Source organism: Hyla sarda, chromosome 6 (genome assembly GCF_029499605.1).
Source record: "Hyla sarda isolate aHylSar1 chromosome 6, aHylSar1.hap1, whole genome shotgun sequence".
NCBI lineage: Eukaryota > Metazoa > Chordata > Amphibia > Anura > Hylidae > Hyla > Hyla sarda.
In genome coordinates, this window is record NC_079194.1 from 8118069 (window position 1) to 8139250 (window position 21182).

The window sequence follows — 21182 nt, forward strand, 5'->3', positions numbered from 1 at the left end:
ACTCGATGCGGAGGAGGTGCAGGAGCTGGCGGAGGAGATGGTTGCTGCTGTAGCAGTGGCAGAAGTTGCTGTAATGTGGCGGTCAACTGCGACAGCTGCTGTCCTTGTTGGGCGATTTGCTGCGATTGCTGAGCGACCACCGTGGATAGGTCAGCGAGACTTGGCAGCGGCACCTCAGCGGGATCCATGGCCGGATCTACTGTCACGATTCGGCTAGCTGGATGTGGATCCTCTGTGTCAGCGAGGGATTGGCGTGGACCGTGTCGGTGGACCGGTTCTAAGATGCTACTGGTATTCACCAGAGCCCGACTGTCACGCTTCGGCTAGCTGGATGTGGATCCTCTGTGTCAGCGAGGGATTGGCGTGGACCGTGTCGGTGGATCGGTTCTAAGATGCTACTGGTATTCACCAGAGCCCGCCGCAAAGCGGGATGGTCTCGCTGCGGCGGTAGCAACCAGGTCGTATCCACCGGCAACGGCTCAACCTCGCTGACTGCTAAGAAGGCGTGGGACAGAAGGACTAGGCAGAGGCAAGGTCAGATGTAGCAGAAGGTCGGGGCAGGCGGCAAGGTTCGTAGTCAATGAGTATAGCAGAAGATCTGGAAACACAGGCTATGGACAACACTAAACGCTTTCACTGGCACAAGGCAACAAGATCCGGCAAGGAAGTGCAGGGGAAGTGAGGTATTATAGCCAGGGAGCAGGTGGAAGCTAATTAGGCTAATTGGGCCAGGCACCAATCATTGGTGCACTGGCCCTTTAAATCTCAGAGAGCTGGCGCGCGCGCGCGCCCTAAGGAGCGGAGCCGCGCACGCCAGGACATGACAGCCGGAGGCCGGGACAGGTAAGTGACTTGGGATGCGATTCGCGAGCGGGCGCGTCCCGCTATGCGAATCGCATCCCCGCCGGCAATGTCAGTGCAGCGCTCCCGGTCAGCGGATCTGACCGGGGCACTGCAGAGAGAGGAACGCCGCGAGCGCTCCGGGGAGGAGCAGGGACCCGGAGCGCTCGGCGTAACAACAAGCTCATAAGCACTGAAAGGATTTAGATTTTTTAATAGAAGTAATTTGCAAATCTGTTTAACTTTCTGGAGCCAGTTGATATATAAAAAAATGTTTTTACCCCTTTAAATAAATAATAACTTTTGCTAATCTTTTAAAGGGGTACTCCGCTGCTCAGCGTTTGGAACAAAATGTTCCGAATGCTTAGAGCCGGCGCCGGGAGCGAGTGGCTGTCACGCCCCCTCCCATAGACTTGCATTGAGGGGGCGGGGCGTGACATCATGAGGGGGCGGGGCTATGACATCACAAGCTCCCAATACTGGGTCTAAGCATTCGGAACATTTTGTTCCAAACGTTGAGCAGCAGAGTACCCCTTTAAGTTTACTGTAGATCCATACAAAATCACAAGAAAATATGGCATGCGTCAGTGTACCATATCCAACATTTAACCATGAAAAAAAAAAGGGGGTGTCGTATAATGGCCCATGTCATGCCCAATAGAGATGAGCGAACTTACAGTAAATTCGATTCGTCACAAACTTTTCGGCTCGGCAGTTGATGACTTTTCCTGCGTAAATGAGTTCAGCTTTCAGGTGCTCCCGTGGGCTGGAAAAGGTGGATACATTCCTAGGAAAGAGTCTCCTAGGACTGTATCCACCTTTTCCAGCCCACCGGAGCACCGGAAAGCTGAACTAATTTATGCAGGATAAGTCATCAACTGCCGAGCCGAGAAGTTTGTGACGAATCGAATTTACTGTAAGTTCGCTCATCTCTAATGCCCAAATCACATTACGTACCATTTACGTGAGCTGTTAAATGAGCATGGAGAGTATTGTTATATGTGTCAATATTCTGAATAATGGGCTTTATAATGACATCTGTAATGTAAGAGTCCGGGTCAACTCACCTTGTAATCATTGACAGAATACATGAGTTCAGGAAACCAAGGCATTTGGAAAAAGAAGTAGTAACCAGATTTAATCAATTGTGAAGGGTGTCGGAGAATGTATTCTGAAACAAAAATGCCCATGAATTATTTCTTACACCTCTACGAAATACACATTATAGAAAGATGGGAGGAAACGTGCACATTAGATTAGGTGAAGGGATGTGTTAGAATAAGAGATCACAAGGTATTAAGTACATCTACCGGCAGACAAGTGATGGACGTGGGAAGGACATGAAGTGATGGCACAGAGTGCACCCACTAGACATCCCTCCGAGCGGAAAATAAGGGAGCGGCACATGGGCGACACCAATTCATAGAGTCAGTCATGGATATTAACTTCTGAAAAATCAGGAATGACAAAAAGGAAGAGGAAGATGCAAAAATACAAATGGGTGCAGCCTCCTAAAAACACTATGTCAACAGGTGGCTGTAAACCTTTCTCCCCCAGACTCCTCTGTCCCCCTTCACACCCATATTCCCCCTCCAAACCCCTCTTCAGACTCCTCTGGGGGTGGATTTTCTTCCCTGAGAACAAAAGGATCATGAAGTTAAAGTCCAAATGTTTCACTCCCCACACTATTGCCACCATGGAAGGGTCAGGGGTTCCATTTGAGACTACTATATTAAATAACTCCTTTGTCCCCTCTAGATACTGCTGTCCCCTCCATACTCCTCTGCCCTCCTCTTCCAGACTCCTTTGTCCCCTCCCCAGATCCCTCTGTCCTCCTCCTGACTCCTCTCTCCTCCTCTTCCAGATGCCTCTGTCTCCTCCTTTTCCAGAGTCCTCTTTGTTCTCTGCTTCCAAACCTCTTTGTCCTCCTTCAGTCTCCTCTGTCCTCCTCCTCCATACTATTCTGTCCTCTTCCTCCAGACTCCTCTGTCCATCGCCAAACTTATCTGTCCTTCTCTAGATTCTGCTTCCAGAATATTCTGTCCTCCTGCTCCAGACTCCTCTGTCCTCCAACTTCTGACTCCCTTTCCCTCTCCTCCAGACTCCTCTGTCCTCTCCTCCAGCCAACTCTGTCCTCTCCTCCAGAATAATCTGTCTTCCTTCTCTAGCCCTCTCAGTCCTCCACCTCCAGACTCCCCTGTCCTCCTTCAAAAACCTCTGTCCTTCTTATTCCTGTCCCCTCTAGACTCCTTTGTCCTCCACCTTTAGATTCCTCTGTGCTTACCCTACAGACTCCTCTGTCCTCTTCCTCCAGAATCATCTGTCCACCTCCAGACCCATCTGTCTCCTCTAGACTCCTAAGTCTTCCCTCCTCCAGAATCTTCTGTCCCCCTCCTCAAGACCCCTCTGTCTTCCTCCAGACTCATTTGTTTCCTCCTCTAGACTGCTCTTCCTCCTCCAGACACATGTGTCCCCTCCTTCCTCCAGACTCCCCTGTTTTCCTCCAGACGGCTTTGTCCTCCTCCTCCAGACTCCCCTGTCCTCCTTCAGACCGCTCTGTTCTCCTCCTTTTTGCTCCTCTGTCCACCTTCAGACTTCTCTGTCCTACCCCAGAATTTCCTGCCCCCTCCTCTAGTCTCCTCTGTCCTCCTCCTCCAAACTCCTCGGCCCTCTTTCAGACTCCTCTGCTCCTCCAGACCCTCTTGTCCTCCTCCAGACTCCCAAAAACTGGACAGACTAACATTACACTAGACAACCCCTTTACAATCCCCCATAGCAGTCTGCAGCGTGTGGTCACATAGATCACCTGTATTATCATTTCTATACCATTCTGGGCTTTAATATCTTGGCAATATTTAGTCACATATAACATACAAGTTACATTCATGGCAAAGACAACAAGCGGCACTTTGGTGGGAATATCACTGGACTCCTTATAATACCGCATAGACTGCTGCACCGTTTTATCCAGCACATGTTTCTGCCAATTGATGTGAGCAGTAATCTCCTGCGTCCGTCCGGCTCCACACAATCAATACCTATAAGATTATGCCAGAAAAGCTAGAAAGCAAAAGCATTTCACCTCAGGGTCACTGCAAATTTACCAGCAGGACGGCTATCTAGCCGAGCCGCAGAAACAGCATTTACTGATTTTAGAAGAGAAAAATACAAGATTGTAGATTAACAACACGGCCATGAGAAGCCGGCAGGGTACGGTAGAGTGATTCCTCCATCTCTACAGTGCCAAAATACCATGGCTACTGCAACCCTCCAAATCATTTATTTAGTATAATCTAGAAATAATATCTGTAATTATCTGTAATTCTCTGTTAAAGTAACATATTATATATTCAATAAGGAAAATCTGAGATTGAATGATCTAGAATTTTGCAATAATAATTTAGACGTTCCGGCCATTCATCATTAGATCATTATTATACCATAGTATCTATTATACCGTACTTCCTTCTCATCATATAATTTAGTATACCGTATATAAGTCACATCTTTCCCCATGTATTACTTAGGACAATGTTTCCTAACCAAGGTGCCTAGAACAGGTGCAAAACTACAACTCCCAGCATGCCCGGACAGCCAAAGGCTGTCCGGGCATGCTGGGAGATGTAGTTTTGCAACAGCTGGAGGGACCCTGCTTGGCAAACACTGACTTAGAATTTCGGTGGCCCTGCCCCTGCGTGCATGATATGGTGCCGGGCCGCTGCCGCAGGTAGGTATTAATTTCGAGCCCTTGACGAAGCCAGAGTGATCTAGCGAAACGTCGGGGAGGTAAACAACCAGTTTTTAAACAGCATTGTCTGTTGCTTATAGGGACGATCAATAGGAGTGTGTCATAGTAGTGGCCGATATTAAAAGAAAACTTGTCCCTTACCCTAAAAGGGATCAGTGACATTCATATAACCTATAACAAAGACACTGTGTTTTTAAAGGGGTATTCCGGCCTTATACATCTTATCCCCTATTCTGTGCCGGGTGCTGCCTCCGAGACGCGATGTGAAGGCCACGCCCCTCTCGTGCTGTCACGCCACACCCCTTCCATTCATGTCTATGGGAGGGGGTGTGATGACCCCTGCGATCATACATCCTTTGGATAAGGGATAAGATGTATAAAGCCGAAATACCCATTCAACGCATTGTTAAGGTTGGCTGCTGGATAGGCCTTAAAATGAGAATGTCAACACAAGAAATAAACACCAGACAAAATGTTGGTATATATCTTCTTCTCAGCATAGTTACTAAGGAGCTGTCCCAAGGAGTTCTGTTTATTATATGGAATTACATTGGTTTTTACAGTTGACAAAAGGAGAGGTTAGTTATCATGTCAAAATCATCATGTTATATTTAGATTTTTATGATTGGTCTGTATATATTAGCACATTAAGCATTCATTTCTTTCTTAACCATAGGTCACTTATGTTGCCATTTCCCTATTCTACCAGAAAATTCTGGATGTATTCGTCCTTCTGCACAGTCTATATTTCTTCAAATGTTTTATCTCCAACTTCCAACTCCTTCTTTATCTTGCATCTTTTGGCCTTGTCCCAAGGTCTTCATTTTAGGTACAAGCAAATAGCAAGCTGATATGTCTTATAAGGAAAATAATGTTTTTCTGCAGCATATTAGCATGTATATCCTATATTTATATATATATATATATATATATATATATATTGATGAGTAATCAAAATCATAAGGGTCATCCTTATCAGCATCTCTGGCACTAGTGCAATTTTCAGTATAGCACATACACTTTTTAAATGATAATACAAAAAGTGTTTTTAGGGAATTCTTAATTGGGGTTTACCCAGTGGGGGGGTCACCCCCAAAAGGTTGTTTATAAATTGTTATTTGCTGTGGTGCTTTGTCTGTGGGGTAGTGGGCCCAGAGTCGGGGGCTTGGTTGGGTAGCAGTGGGGCTGCCTGGCCAAAAATCGTGATGCAAGTGTGATATACCATGCAGCCCTAATAAACAGTATATAGGAGTATATATATCTGATTTACAAGAAATGTGCATCAAGCTGATGTCAAAGAATGCATTGTGTTAGCTATCCGGAGAGGGAAGATTTGTAGCCGTGTAATACCATTTTTATTGGTTTACTAAATCAGACAATAACAATGTATGCCACGGCTACAATTATTAGTGAATTGCGATGCATCCCTATGGATGAGGACACCAGCAGCATATCAATGAGAAAAAAGGGTTTTCAGCAATAAGGTAACAGAGGACACGGTCAACTTTCATTACCAACCACATATGGCACAAAGCTAAGTTCCCACGATTAAAAAATATATATATGACTGTAAAATTGAGCTTTGAACATTTTTAAACACATTGTATAAAAATAGCTGCTAAAATAAGGAGCATGTTTATTATTTCAGCCATGAATAAGAAATAAATAACGACAGGTATAAGAAAAACTAAGAGTAAAATGGAAATAAAAATGTAACTCAGAAAAGGAGAAACAGAACATGGCCGCTCATCCACAACTTGTACTATGACCTAATAGCTTCTCAACATCATTTCAAAGACTAACCGGGTTGTTCATGTACCTTTTGATCAAAACGTGCAAGCCCATTCGCCACCTCAAGGTCACCTGATAGGAGTGGGTGCCTGACCTACAACCGGTGTGGCACTGGACGGCGGGCACCATCGCTGCGAGACCAAGCCCACAGGGGCAATGACCCAGTGGCCAGGCAGCCCCACTTGTGCCCTACCAAGCCCCCGGCTCTGGGCCACACTCCCCCACAGAATGCACCATACCAGTGGGAACACCTACCATGTGCTCCCTGCCAGAGGGCTGTGGTTGTTACGCCGAGCGCTCCGGGTCCCCGCTCCTCCCCAGAGCGCTCGCTTCACTCTCGCTACCGCAGCGCTCCGGGCAGCTCCACTGACCCGGTGCGCTGCGATACCGTCTCCAGCCGGGATGCGATTCGCGATGCGGGTGGCGCCCGCTCGCGATGCGCATCCCGGCTCCCGTACCTGACTCGCTCTCCGTCTGTCCTGTCCCGGCGCGCGCGGCCCCGCTCCCTAGGGCGCGCGCGCGCCGGGTCTCTGCGATTTAAAGGGCCACTGCGCCGCTGATTGGCGCAGTGGTTCCAATTAGTGTGTTCACCTGTGCACTCCCTATTTATACCTCACTTCCCCTTCACTCCCTCGCCGGATCTTGTTGCCATTGTGCCAGTGAAAGCGTTTCCTTGTGTGTTCCTAGCCTGTGTTCCAGACCTCCTGCCGTTGCCCCTGACTACGATCCTTGCTGCCTGCCCCGACCTTCTGCTACGTCCGACTTTGCTTCTGTCTACTCCCTTGTACCGCGCCTATCTTCAGCAACCAGAGAGGTTGAGCCGTTGCTAGTGGATACGACCTGGTCACTACCGCCGCAGCAAGACCATCCCGCTTTGCGGCGGGCTCTGGTGAAAACCAGTAGTGACTTAGAACCGGTCCACTAGCACGGTCCACGCCAATCCCTCTCTGGCACAGAGGATCCACCTCCTGCCAGCCGGCATCGTGACAGTAGATCCGGCCATGGATCCCGCTGAAGTTCCTCTGCCAGTTGTCGCCGACCTCACCACGGTGGTCGCCCAGCAGTCACAACAGATAGCGCAACAAGGCCACCAGCTGTCTCAACTGACCGTGATGCTACAGCAGCTACTACCTCAGCTTCAGCAACCATCTCCTCCGCCAGCTCCTGCACCTCCTCCGCAGCGAGTGGCCGCTTCAGGCCTACGACTATCCTTGCCGGATAAATTTGATGGGGACTCTAAATTTTGCCGTGGCTTCCTTTCTCAATGTTCCCTGCACTTGGAGATGATGTCGGACCAGTTTCCTACTGAAAGGTCTAAGGTGGCTTTCGTAGTCAGCCTTCTGTCTGGAAAAGCTCTGTCGTGGGCTACACCGCTCTGGGACCGCAATGACCCCGTCACTGCCTCTGTACACTCCTTCTTCTCGGAAATTCGAAGTGTCTTTGAGGAACCTGCCCGAGCCTCTTCTGCTGAGACTGCCCTGTTGAACCTGGTCCAGGGTAATTCTTCCGTTGGCGAGTACGCCGTACAATTCCGTACTCTTGCTTCAGAACTATCCTGGAATAATGAGGCCCTCTGCGCGACCTTTAAAAAAGGCCTATCCAGCAACATTAAAGATGTTCTGGCCGCACGAGAAATCCCTGCTAACCTACATGAACTCATTCATCTAGCCACTCGCATTGACATGCGTTTTTCCGAAAGGCGTCAGGAGCTCCGCCAGGATATGGACTTTGTTCGCACGAGGCGTTTTTTCTCCCCGGCTCCTCTCTCCTCTGGTCCCCTGCAATCCGTTCCTGTGCCTCCCGCCGTGGAGGCTATGCAGGTTGACCGGTCTCGCCTGACACCTCAAGAGAGGACACGACGCCGCATGGAGAATCTCTGCCTGTACTGTGCCGGTACCGAACACTTTCTGAAGGATTGTCCTATCCGTCCTCCCCGCCTGGAAAGACGTACGCTGACTCCGCACAAAGGTGAGACAGCCCTTGATGTCAACTCTGCTTCTCCGCGTCTTACTGTGCCTGTGCGGGTATCTGCCTCTACCTTCTCCTTCTCTACTATGGCCTTCTTGGATTCCGGATCTGCAGGAAATTTTATTTTGGCCTCTCTCATCAACAGGTTCAACATCCCGCTGACCAGTCTCGCCAGACCTCTCTACATCAATTGTGTTAACAATGAGAGATTGGACTGTACCATACGTTTCCGCACGGAGCCCCTCCTAATGTGCATCGGACCTCACCATGAAAAAATTGAGTTTTTGGTCCTCCCCAATTGCACTTCCGAAATTCTCCTTGGACTACCCTGGCTTCAACACCACTCCCCTACCCTGGATTGGTCCACTGGGGAGATCAAGAGTTGGGGTCCCTCTTGTTCCAAGGACTGTCTTAAACCGGTTCCCAGTACTCCCTGCCGTGACCCTGTGGTCCCTCCTGTAACCGGTCTCCCTAAGGCCTATATGGACTTTGCGGATGTTTTTTGCAAAAAACAAGCTGAGACTTTACCTCCTCACAGGCCTTATGACTGTCCCATTGACCTCCTCCCGGGCACTACTCCACCCCGGGGCAGAATTTATCCTCTCTCTGTCCCAGAGACTCTTGCTATGTCTGAGTATATCCAGGAAAATTTAAAGAAGGGCTTTATCCGCAAATCTTCCTCTCCTGCCGGAGCCGGATTTTTCTTTGTGTCCAAAAAAGATGGCTCTCTACGTCCTTGCATTGACTACCGCGGTCTTAATAAAATCACTGTAAAAAACCGCTACCCCCTACCTCTCATCTCTGAACTCTTTGATCGCCTCCAAGGTGCCCACATCTTTACCAAACTGGACTTAAGAGGTGCCTATAATCTCATTCGCATCAGAGAGGGGGATGAATGGAAAACGGCATTTAACACTAGAGATGGACACTTTGAGTATCTGGTCATGCCCTTTGGCCTGTGCAACGCCGCTGCCGTCTTCCAAGACTTTGTTAATGAAATCTTTCGTGATCTCTTATATTCCTGTGTTGTTGTATATCTGGACGATATCCTGATTTTTTCTGCCAACCTAGAAGAACACCGCCAGCATGTCCGCATGGTTCTTCAGAGACTTCGTGACAATCAACTTTATGCCAAAATGGAGAAGTGTCTGTTTGAATGTCAATCTCTTCCTTTCCTAGGATACTTGGTCTCTGGCCAGGGACTACAAATGGATCCAGACAAACTCTCTGCCGTCTTAGATTGGCCACGCCCCTCCGGACTTCGTGCTATCCAACGTTTTTTGGGGTTCGCCAATTATTACAGACAATTCATTCCACATTTTTCTACCATTGTGGCTCCTATCGTGACTTTAACCAAAAAGAATGCCAATCCTAAGTCATGGCCTCCTCAAGCGGAAGACGCCTTTAAACAGCTCAAGTCTGCCTTTTCTTCGGCTCCCGTGCTCTCCAGACCTGACCCATCTAAACCCTTCCTATTGGAGGTTGATGCCTCCTCTGTAGGAGCTGGAGCGGTCCTTCTACAGAAAAATTCTTCCGGGCATGCTGTTACTTGTGGTTTTTTTTCTAGGACCTTCTCTCCGGCTGAGAGGAACTACTCCATCGGGGACCGAGAGCTTCTAGCCATTAAATTAGCACTTGAGGAATGGAGGCATCTGTTGGAGGGATCAAGATTTCCAGTTATTATTTACACCGATCACAAGAACCTCTCCTATCTCCAGTCTGCCCAACGGCTGAATCCTCGCCAGGCCAGGTGGTCTCTGTTCTTTGCCCGATTTAATTTTGAAATTCACTTTCGGCCTGCCGATAAGAACATTAGGGCCGATGCTCTCTCTCGTTCCTCGGATGCCTCGGAAGTAGAGCTCTCTCCGCAACACATCATCCCCCCTGACTGCCTGATCTCCACTTCTCCAGCCTCCATCAGGCAAACTCCTCCAGGGAAGACCTTCGTTTCTCCACGCCAACGCCTCGGAATCCTCAAATGGGGTCACTCCTCCCATCTCGCAGGTCATGCGGGTATCAAGAAATCCGTGCAACTCATCTCTCGTTTCTATTGGTGGCCGACTCTGGAGACGGATGTTGTGGATTTTGTACGAGCCTGCACTGTTTGTGCCCGGGATAAGACTCCTCGCCAGAAGCCCGCTGGTCTTCTTCATCCTCTGCCTGTCCCCGAACAGCCTTGGTCTCTGATTGGTATGGACTTTATTACAGACTTACCCCCATCCCGTGGCAACACTGTTGTTTGGGTGGTCGTTGATCGATTCTCCAAGATGGCACATTTCATCCCTCTTCCTGGTCTTCCTTCAGCGCCTCAGTTGGCAAAACAATTTTTTGTACACATTTTTCGTCTTCACGGGTTGCCCACGCAGATCGTCTCGGATAGAGGCGTCCAATTCGTGTCAAAATTCTGGAGGGCTCTCTGTAAACAACTCAAGATTAAATTAAACTTTTCCTCTGCATATCATCCTCAATCCAATGGGCAAGTAGAAAGAATTAACCAGGTCCTGGGTGATTATTTACGCCATTTTGTTTCCTCCCGCCAGGATGACTGGGCAGATCTTCTACCATGGGCCGAATTCTCGTATAACTTCAGAGTCTCTGAATATTCCTCCAAATCCCCATTTTTTGTGGTGTACGGCCGTCACCCTCTTCCCCCCCTCCCTACTCCCTTGCCCTCTGGTTTGCCCGCTGTGGATGAAATATCTCGTGATCTTTCCACCATATGGAAAGAGACCCAAAATTCTCTTTTACAGGCTTCATCACGCATGAAGAAGTTTGCTGATAGAAAAAGAAGAGCTCCCCCCATTTTTTCTCCTGGAGATAAGGTATGGCTCTCCGCTAAATATGTCCGCTTCCGTGTCCCTAGCTACAAATTGGGACCACGCTATCTTGGTCCTTTCAAAATCTTGTGCCAGATTAATCCTGTCTCTTACAAACTTCTTCTTCCTCCTTCTCTTCGTATTCCTAATGCCTTTCACGTTTCTCTTCTTAAACCACTTATCATCAACCGTTTCTCTCCCAAACTTGTTTCTCCCACTCCTGTTTCCGGCTCCTCAGACATCTTCTCCGTAAAAGAGATACTGGCCTCCAAGAAGGTCAGAGGGAAAACCTTTTTTCTGGTCGATTGGGAGGGTTGTGGTCCTGAAGAGAGACCCTGGGAACCTGAGGACAATATCCTAGACAAAAGTCTGCTCCTCAGGTTCTCAGGCTCTAAGAAGAGGGGGAGACCCAAGGGGGGGGTACTGTTACGCCGAGCGCTCCGGGTCCCCGCTCCTCCCCAGAGCGCTCGCTTCACTCTCGCTACCGCAGCGCTCCGGGCAGCTCCACTGACCCGGTGCGCTGCGATACCGTCTCCAGCCGGAATGCGATTCGCGATGCGGGTGGCGCCCGCTCGCGATGCGCATCCCGGCTCCCGTACCTGACTCGCTCTCCGTCTGTCCTGTCCCGGCGCGCGCGGCCCCGCTCCCTAGGGCGCGCGCGCCGGGTCTCTGCGATTTAAAGGGCCACTGCGCCGCTGATTGGCGCAGTGGTTCCAATTAGTGTGTTCACCTGTGCACTCCCTATTTATACCTCACTTCCCCTTCACTCCCTCGCCGGATCTTGTTGCCATTGTGCCAGTGAAAGCGTTTCCTTGTGTGTTCCTAGCCTGTGTTCCAGACCTCCTGCCGTTGCCCCTGACTACGATCCTTGCTGCCTGCCCCGACCTTCTGCTACGTCCGACCTTGCTTCTGTCTACTCCCTTGTACCGCGCCTATCTTCAGCAACCAGAGAGGTTGAGCCGTTGCTAGTGGATACGACCTGGTCACTACCGCCGCAGCAAGACCATCCCGCTTTGCGGCGGGCTCTGGTGAAAACCAGTAGTGACTTAGAACCGGTCCACTAGCACGGTCCACGCCAATCCCTCTCTGGCACAGAGGATCCACCTCCTGCCAGCCGGCATCGTGACAGTGGTGCTGCGTGGCAGCCATTGTTGCTGTGGTGCTGCGTGGCAGCCATTGTTGCTGGGGTGCTTTGTCTTTGGGGTGGTGTGGCCCTACACTGGTTGTAGTTTAGGGACCCGCTCCTCTTAAGAGAAGCCATTAGATACTAGTAAAAGTTGTAGAGATATGCGGCCATGTTCTGTTTCTCTACTGTTTAGTAAAAAAGTTTAAAAAAAAAGCTTTTAGAATTTTAAAAAGTGGCAGCAATTTCTACAACTTCTACCGAAAATATACTGTGTGAACATTTTGGGATATTTTGTAATTTTACTATCTATTGCATGAAATAAGATCTAGTTATTTTCCATTTAGCCCACTATTAAGCATAATACTGAGATGTTTACTGGAGTTATACACCTATATATAAGAACTTAAAGGGGTACTCCATCCCTAGACATCTTAACCCCTATCCAAAGAATAGGGGATAAGATGTCTGATCGCAAGGGTCCCACCGCTGGAAACCCCCGCAATCTCGGCTGTGGCACCCCAGACATCCGGTGCACGAACTTCGCTCCGTGACGGATGACTGTCCATGCGGGGTGGAGGCTTGTGACATCACAGCCCCTCCCATAGACTTGCATTCAGGGGGCGTTGCCGTGACATCACAAGCAGCACTAAATGAACACCGGGTGCAGCACAGAGATCACGAGGGTCCCCAGCAGCGGGACCCCAGCGATCAGACATCTTATCCCCTATCCTTTGGATAGGGGATAAGATGTCTAGGGGTGGAGTACCCCTTTAACCCTTTAAGAAGAAAGCCTATGCACCTGTTCATGTATTTTTTCTTTTTTCCTTGGCTAGTACGATGTCACAAACTAAATGTAATGCTAACGGACTAAAAGAACAAAATAATGAAATTGTGGACCATGTGGGATTTTTTCATTCTACAGTGAGGAGTTACTCATCACAACTCATGAGGAAGATGTAGAGGAAGATGTCAAAAAGGAGCAAAGTAAAATGTTGGTGCTTCAACTAACATGTTAACACACAACCCCACAATGGGCTACAAGAGCAGATGACCAGCTCCAGCACCACTGTGTCTCAGGGAAACAGAAAGGCAAGATTCCAAAAATGGTATCCCTGAGCAGTGGAGAAACATGGCCTGGTCAGATGGATCCAGATCTCTGTGGAGAAACATATCCTGGTCAGATGGATCCAGATCTCCATAGAGAAACATATCCTGGTCAGATGGATCCAGATCTCCATAGAGAAACATGGCCTGGTCAGATGGATCCAGATCTCTATAGAGAAACATGACCTGGTCAGATGGATCCAGATCTCTATAGAGAAACATGTCCTGGTCAGATAGATCCAGATCTCTATAGAGAAACATGGCCTGGTCAGATGGATCCAGATCTCTATAGAGAAACATATCCTGGTCAGATGGATCCAGATCTCCATAGAGAAACATGGCCTGGTCAGATAGATCCAGATCTCTATAGAGAAACATGGCCTGGTCAGATGGATCCAGATCTCTATAGAGAAACATGGCCTGGTCAGATGGATCCAGATCTCTATAGAGAAACATGGCCTGGTCAGATGGATCCAGATCTCTATAGAGAAACATGGTCTGGTCAGATGGATCCAGATCTCTATAGAGAAACATGGCCTGGCCAGATGGATCCAGATCTCTATAGAGAAACATGGCCTGGTCAGATGGATCCAGATCTCTATAGAGAAACATGTCCTGGCCAGATGGATCCAGATCTCTATAGAGAAACATGTCCTGGCCAGATGGATCCAGATCTCTATAGAGAAACATGGTCTAGTCAGATGGATCCAGATCTCTATAGAGAAACATGGTCTGGTCATATGGATCCAGATCTCTATAGAGAAACCAGGTCAGATAGATAGATCCAGATCTCTATAGAAAAACATGGCCTGGTCATATGGACCCAGATCTCTGTGGAGAAACATGACCTGGTCAGATGGATCCAGATCTCTATAGAGAAACATGGCCTGGTCAGATGGATCCAGATCTCTGTGGAGAAACATATCCTGGTCAGATGGATCCAGATCTCCATAGAGAAACATGGCCTGGTCAGATATGAAACATGGCCTGGTCAGATGGATCCAGATCTCTATAGAGAAACATGGCCTGGTCAGGTGGATCCAGATCTCTATAGAGAAACATGGCCTGGTCAGATGGATCCAGATCTCTATAGAGAAACATGGTCTGGTCAGATGGATCCAGATCTCTATAGAGAAACATGGCCTGGCCAGATGGATCCAGATCTCTATAGAGAAACATGGCCTGGTCAGATGGATCCAGATCTCTATAGAGAAACATGTCCTGGCCAGATGGATCCAGATCTCTATAGAGAAACATGTCCTGGCCAGATGGATCCAGATCTCTATAGAGAAACATGGTCTGGTCAGATGGATCCAGATCTCTATAGAGAAACATGACCTGGTCAGATAGATAGATCCAGATCTCTATAGAAAAACATGGCCTGGTCAGATGGACCCAGAACTCTGTGGAGAAACATGACTGGGTCAGATGGATCCAGATCTCTGTGGAGAAACATGACTGGGTCAGATGGATCCAGATCTCTATAGAGAAACATGGCCTGGTCAGATGGATCCAGATCTCTATAGAGAAACATGGTCTGGTCAGATGGATCCAGATCTCTATAGAGAAACATGGCCTGGCCAGATGGATCCAGATCTCTATAGAGAAACATGGCCTGGTCAGATGGATCCAGATCTCTATAGAGAAACATGTCCTGGCCAGATGGATCCAGATCTCTATAGAGAAACATGTCCTGGCCAGATGGATCCAGATCTCTGTGGAGAAACATGGTCTAGTCAGATGGATCCAGATCTCTATAGAGAAACATGGTCTGGTCATATGGATCCAGATCTCTATAGAGAAACCAGGTCAGATAGATAGATCCAGATCTCTATAGAAAAACATGGCCTGGTCAGATGGACCCAGATCTCTGTGGAGAAACATGACCTGGTCAGATGGATCCAGATCTCTATAGAGAAACATGGCCTGGTCAGATGGATCCAGATCTCTGTGGAGAAACATATCCTGGTCAGATGGATCCAGATCTCCATAGAGAAACATGGCCTGGTCAGATATGAAACATGGCCTGGTCAGATGGATCCAGATCTCTATAGAGAAACATGGCCTGGTCAGGTGGATCCAGATCTCTATAGAGAAACATGGCCTGGTCAGATGGATCCAGATCTCTATAGAGAAACATGGTCTGGTCAGATGGATCCAGATCTCTATAGAGAAACATGGCCTGGCCAGATGGATCCAGATCTCTATAGAGAAATATGGCCTGGTCAGATGGATCCAGATCTCTATAGAGAAACATGTCCTGGCCAGATGGATCCAGATCTCTATAGAGAAACATGTCCTGGCCAGATGGATCCAGATCTCTATAGAGAAACATGGTCTGGTCAGATGGATCCAGATCTCTATAGAGAAACATGGCCTGGTCATATGGATCCAGATCTCTATAGAGAAACCAGGTCAGATAGATAGATCCAGATCTCTATAGAAAAACATGGCCTGGTCAGATGGACCCAGATCTCTGTGGAGAAACATGACTGGGTCAGATGGATCCAGATCTCTGTGGAGAAACATGACTGGGTCAGATGGATCCAGATCTCTATAGAGAAACATGTCCTGGTCAGATGGATCCAGATCTCTATAGAGAAACATGGCCTGGTCAGATGGATCCAGATCTCTATAGAGAAACATGGCCTGGTCAGATGGATCCAGATCTCTGTGGAGAAACATGACCTGGTCAGATGGATCCAGATCTCTATAGAGAAACATGACCTGGTCAGATGGATCCAGATCTCTATAGAGAAACAAGACCTGGACAGATGGATCCAGATCTCTGTGGAGAAACATGGCCTGGTCAGATGGATCCAGATCTCAGTGGAGAAACATCTCTGTGGCTCCAAGCTAATGGAGGGGGGGGGGGGGGGGGCAGAATTTGGTACTAGCAGCATGAATTGATGAACCCTTCCTGCCAGGTGTGAACAGTTGAGGTGTAATGGTGGAGGAATGTTTTCTTGGTGCAGACTGACTCCTCTGATTCCTGTGTTTGGTTGTTTGGATGGAAGGAGCTTTTAAGCATTGTGGTGACCAAATTCATCCCTCCATTGTGTCAGTTTCACTTTGGCAGAAGACTATGAGCAGGACAATGGACTACCAACAAGGGTATTGTTACACCGAGCGCTCCGGATCCCTGCTCTTCCACGGAGCGCTCGCGGCGTTCCTCTCTCTGCAGTGCCCCGATCAGACCCGCTGACCGGGAGCGCTGCACTGACACTGCCGGCGGGGATGCGATTCGCATAGCGGGACACGCCCGCTCGCGAATCGCATCCCAAGTCACTCACCTGTCCCGGTCCCCGGCTGTCTCGTCCTGGCGCGCGCGGCTCCGCTCCTTAGGGCGCACGCGCGCCAGCTCTCTAAGATTTAAAGGGCCAGTGCACCAATGATTGGAGCCTGGCCCAATCAGTCTAATTAGCCTCCACCTGCTCCCTGCTCATATAACCTCACTTCCCCTTCACTGCTTTGCCGGATCTTGTTGCCTTGTGCCAGAGAAAGCTTTTATAGTGTTTGCCTTACCAGTGTTCCTGACCTCTTGCTATCGCCATTGACTACGAACCTTGCCGCCTGCCCCGACCTCCTGCTACGTCTGACCGTGCCTCTGTCTAGTCCTTCTGTCCCACGCCTTCTCAGCAGTCAGCGAGGTTGAGCCGTTGCCGGTGGATACGACCTGGTTGCTACCGCCGCAGCAAGACCATCCCGCTTTGCGGCGGGCTCTGGTGAATACCAGTAGCAACCTAGAACCGATCCACCGACACGGTCCACGCCAATCCCTCGCTGACACAGAGGATCCACATCCAGCCTGCCGAATCCTAACAGTAGATCCGGCCATGGATCCCGCTGAGGTCCCGCTGCCAGTTGTCGCTGACCTTACCACGGTGGTCGTCCAGCAGTCTCAACAGATAGAGCAACTTGGACAACAGTTCGCCCAACAAGGACAGCAGCTGTCGCAGTTGACCGCCATGCTACAGCAACTTCTGCCACAGCTACAGCAGCAACCATCTCCTCTGCCAGCTCCTGCACCTCCTCCGCAGCGAGTGCCCGCTCCTGGCCTCCGCTTGTCCCTGCCGGACAAATTTGATGGGGACTCTAGACTTTGCCGTGGTTTCCTGTAACAATGTTCCCTACATTTGGAGATGTTGTCGGACCAATTTCCTACAGAACGGTCGAAGGTGGCTTTAGTGGTCAGTCTCCTGTCTGGGAAGGCCCTGTCATGGGCCACACCGCTCTGGGACCGCAATGATCCTGTCACTGCCATTGTACAGTCCTTCTTCGCTGAGGTTCGTAGTGTCTTCGAGGAACCAGCCTGAGCTTCTTCTGCCGAAACTGCCTTGCTGAACCTGGTCCAGGGAAATTCTTCTGTAGGCGAATACGCCATCCAATTTCGTACCCTCGCCTCTGAATTATCTTGGAACAACGAGGCCCTCTGCGCGACCTTTAAAAAAGGCCTATCCAGTAACATCAAAGATGTGCTGGCCGCACGAGATATTCCTGCCAACCTGCAAGAACTTATCCATTTGGCCACCCGCATTGACATGTGTTTTTCTGAAAGACACCAGGAGCTCCGCCAGGAAAAAGACCTTGATCTCTGGGCACCTCTCTCACAGTATCCTTTGCAATCTACCCCTGTGCCTCCCGCCGAGGAGGCTATGCAAGTGGATCGGTCTCGCCTGACCCATGAAGAGAGGACTCGCCGCAGAGATAAAAATTTATGTCTGTACTGCGCTAGTACCGAACATTTCTTGGTGGATTACCCTATTCGTCCTCCACATCTGGGAAACGCACGCACCCAGCTCACGTGGGAGTGGCGTCTCTTGGTCTGAAGTCTGCTTCTCCACGTCTCACTGTGCCCGTACGGATTTCTCCTTCTGCCAATTCCTCCTTCTCAGCTGTGGCCTTCTTGGACTCTGGTTCTGCGGGAAATTTCATTTTGGCCTCTTTTGTCAATAAGTTCAACATCCCTGTGACCCGTCTCGCCAAGCCGCTCTACATTTCCTCGGTCAACGGAGTGAAATTGGACTGCACTGTGCGTTACCGCACAGAACCCCTGCTCATGAGCATTGGACTGCATCACGAAAAAATGTAACTTTTTGTTTTGCCCAACTGCACCTCTGAAGTCCTCATCGGTCTGCCATGGCTCCAACGCCACTCTCCTACCCTTGACTGGACCACCGGGGAGATCAAGAGCTGGGGTTCTTCTTGCCACAAAAAATGCCTCATTTCTGCCCCCAGTCCCGTCTGTCAAAACTCAGTGTCTCCTCCTATACCTGGTCTCCCCAAGGCCTATCAGGACTATGCCGTGCCTCCTCATAGCCCCCGTCCTGGTAACACTCTGCCCCGTGCCAAGCTTCACCCTCTGCCCCCCCTCCCCATTCCCACTCCTTCTGAACTGCCTCCCGTTGATGAGCATACCCAGGACTTCACTGTCCTCCAGAAGGAGACTCTACAATCGCTCCTAATGTCCTCGTCCCATGTGGAGCGACATCCGGACAAAAAGAGGGGGAGACCTAAGGCGGGGGGTACTGTTACGCCGAGCACTCCGGGTCCCTGCTCCTCCCCGGAGCGCTCGCGGCGTTTCTCTCTCTGCAGCGCCCCGGTCAGACCCGCTGACCGGGAGCGCTGCACTGACACTGCCGGCGGGGATGCGATTCGCATAGCGGGACGCGCCCGCTCGCGAATCGCATCCCAAGTCACTCACCTGTCCCGGTCCCCGGCTGTCTCGTCCTGGCGCGTGCGGCTCCGCTCCTTAGGGCGCGCGCGCGCCAGCTCTCTAAGATTTAAAGGGCCAGTGCACCAATGATTGGTGCCTGGCCAAATCAGTCTATTAGCCTCCACCTGCTCCCTGTTTATTTAACCTCACTTCCCCTTCACTTCCTTGCTGGATCTTGTTGCTTTGTGCCAGAGAAAGCGTTTATAGTGTTTGCCTTACCAGTGTTCCTGACCTCTTGCTATCGCCATTGACTACGAACCTTGCCGCCTGCCCCGACCTCCTGCTACGTCTGACCTTGCCTCTGTCTAGTCCTTCTGTCCCACGCCTTCTCAGCAGTCAGCGAGGTTGAGCCGTTGCCGGTGGATACGACCTGGTTGCTACCGCTGCAGCAAGACCATCCCGCTTTGCGGCGGGCTCTGGTGAATACCAGTAGCAACCTAGAACCGGTCCACCGAAACGGTCCACGCCAATCCCTCGCTGACACAGAGGATCCACATCCAGCCTGCCGAATCCTAACAGGTATAGTCATAGACCGGCTCCAGAAGCATGACAGTGCATTTTCCTTGCTTCCCTGGTCTTCACAGTCCCCAGTCCTTCGTCCTATAGACATCTCTGGGATGAGGTAGATCCTTTATTTAAGTACAGATTTCACGGACTGTGACATGTGTACTCAAGTATTATGTCCCCTGTGTTACTATCTATTGGGGAATATGGCGAATCTTGTCATCTATTGTATAACGCAGGCGAGATGGAAAGCTTCTGCCTTTGTTACATTCTGCCGTGCAGAGACTCCAGCGTGCCGCGATGCACATTACATTACACAGTGCTGGGTTCCTGACAGTCTGATAAATAATACATTGCAAGCCAAGAAAGTCTAAGACAGTTACTACTGCCTAAGGAAATTATAATTTATTCTCAGACATGTTCCCAGAGACTCGGAAGATGCAGTTCTTTTTTATCTGTTTATTTCCCTGAACAGAAGAGCAGCTACAAATCCACAACAAGGAAAGATGTCCTGTGATCACAACAATATGAGCTTTGATACCAAGGGGACGAACGTCTATTCAAAATTCATCTACTGACATGTTTCGTGTCTCTGTTATGCTGCACGGTTAACATAAAATCCAAATATCTACTGCATCATGTTGATGGTAGGGAAAAGATATATACACAATGCATTCAGAATTGGCTCATCACCTGCCCAATACCCTCCCTACAGTGATCATGGTGGGGGCAGCATCATCTCTGGGGGAAACCAGGCACTGCCCATCACCTGCCCAATACCATCCCTACAGTGATCATGGTGGGGGCAGCATCATGTCTGGAGGAAACCAGGTACTGCCCATCACCTGCCCAATACCATCCCTACAGAGATCATGGTGGGGGCTGCATCATCTCTGGAGGAAACCAGGCACTGCCCATCACCTGCCCAATACCACCCCTACAGTGATCATGGTGGGGGCAGCATCATCTCTGGGGGAAACCAGGCACTGCCCATCACCTGCCAATACCATCCCTACAGTGATCATGGTGGGGGCAGCATCATGTCTGGGGGAAACCAGGCACTGCCCATCACCTGCCCAATACCATCCCTACAGTTATCATGGTGGGGGAAGCATCATGTCTGGGGGAAACCAGGCACTGCCCATCACCTGCCCAATGCCATCCCTACAGTGATCATGGTGGGGGCAGCATCATGTCTGGGGGAAACCAGGCACTGCCCATCACCTGCTCAATACCATCCCTACAGTGATCATGGTGGGGGCAGCATCATGTCTGGCGGAAACCAGGCACTGCCCATCGCCCGCCCAATACCATCCCTACAGTGATCATGGTGGTGACAGCATCATGTCTGGAGGAAACCAGGCACTGCCCATCACCTGCCCAATACTATCCCTACAGTGATCATGGTGGGGGCAGCATCATGTCTGGGGGAAACCAGGCACTGCCCATCACTTTCCCAATACCATCCATACAGTGATTATGGTGGGGGCAGCATCATGTCTGGAGGAAACCAGGCACTGCCCATCACCTGCCCAATACCATCCCTACAGTGATCATGGTGGGGGCAGC

General features: G+C 49.8%; 1 protein-coding gene across 1 annotated transcript in view; it reads right to left on the minus strand.

Annotated features, from left to right (window-relative positions):
• EPHX4 (epoxide hydrolase 4) overlaps positions 1 to 21182 on the minus strand; it is a 125637-nt gene that overhangs the window by 17978 nt on the left and 86477 nt on the right. The window contains exon 5 of the mRNA XM_056523155.1: positions 1908 to 2011. Coding sequence (XP_056379130.1) covers positions 1908 to 2011 — 104 coding nt within the window. The remainder of the gene's footprint in view (positions 1 to 1907; positions 2012 to 21182) is intronic.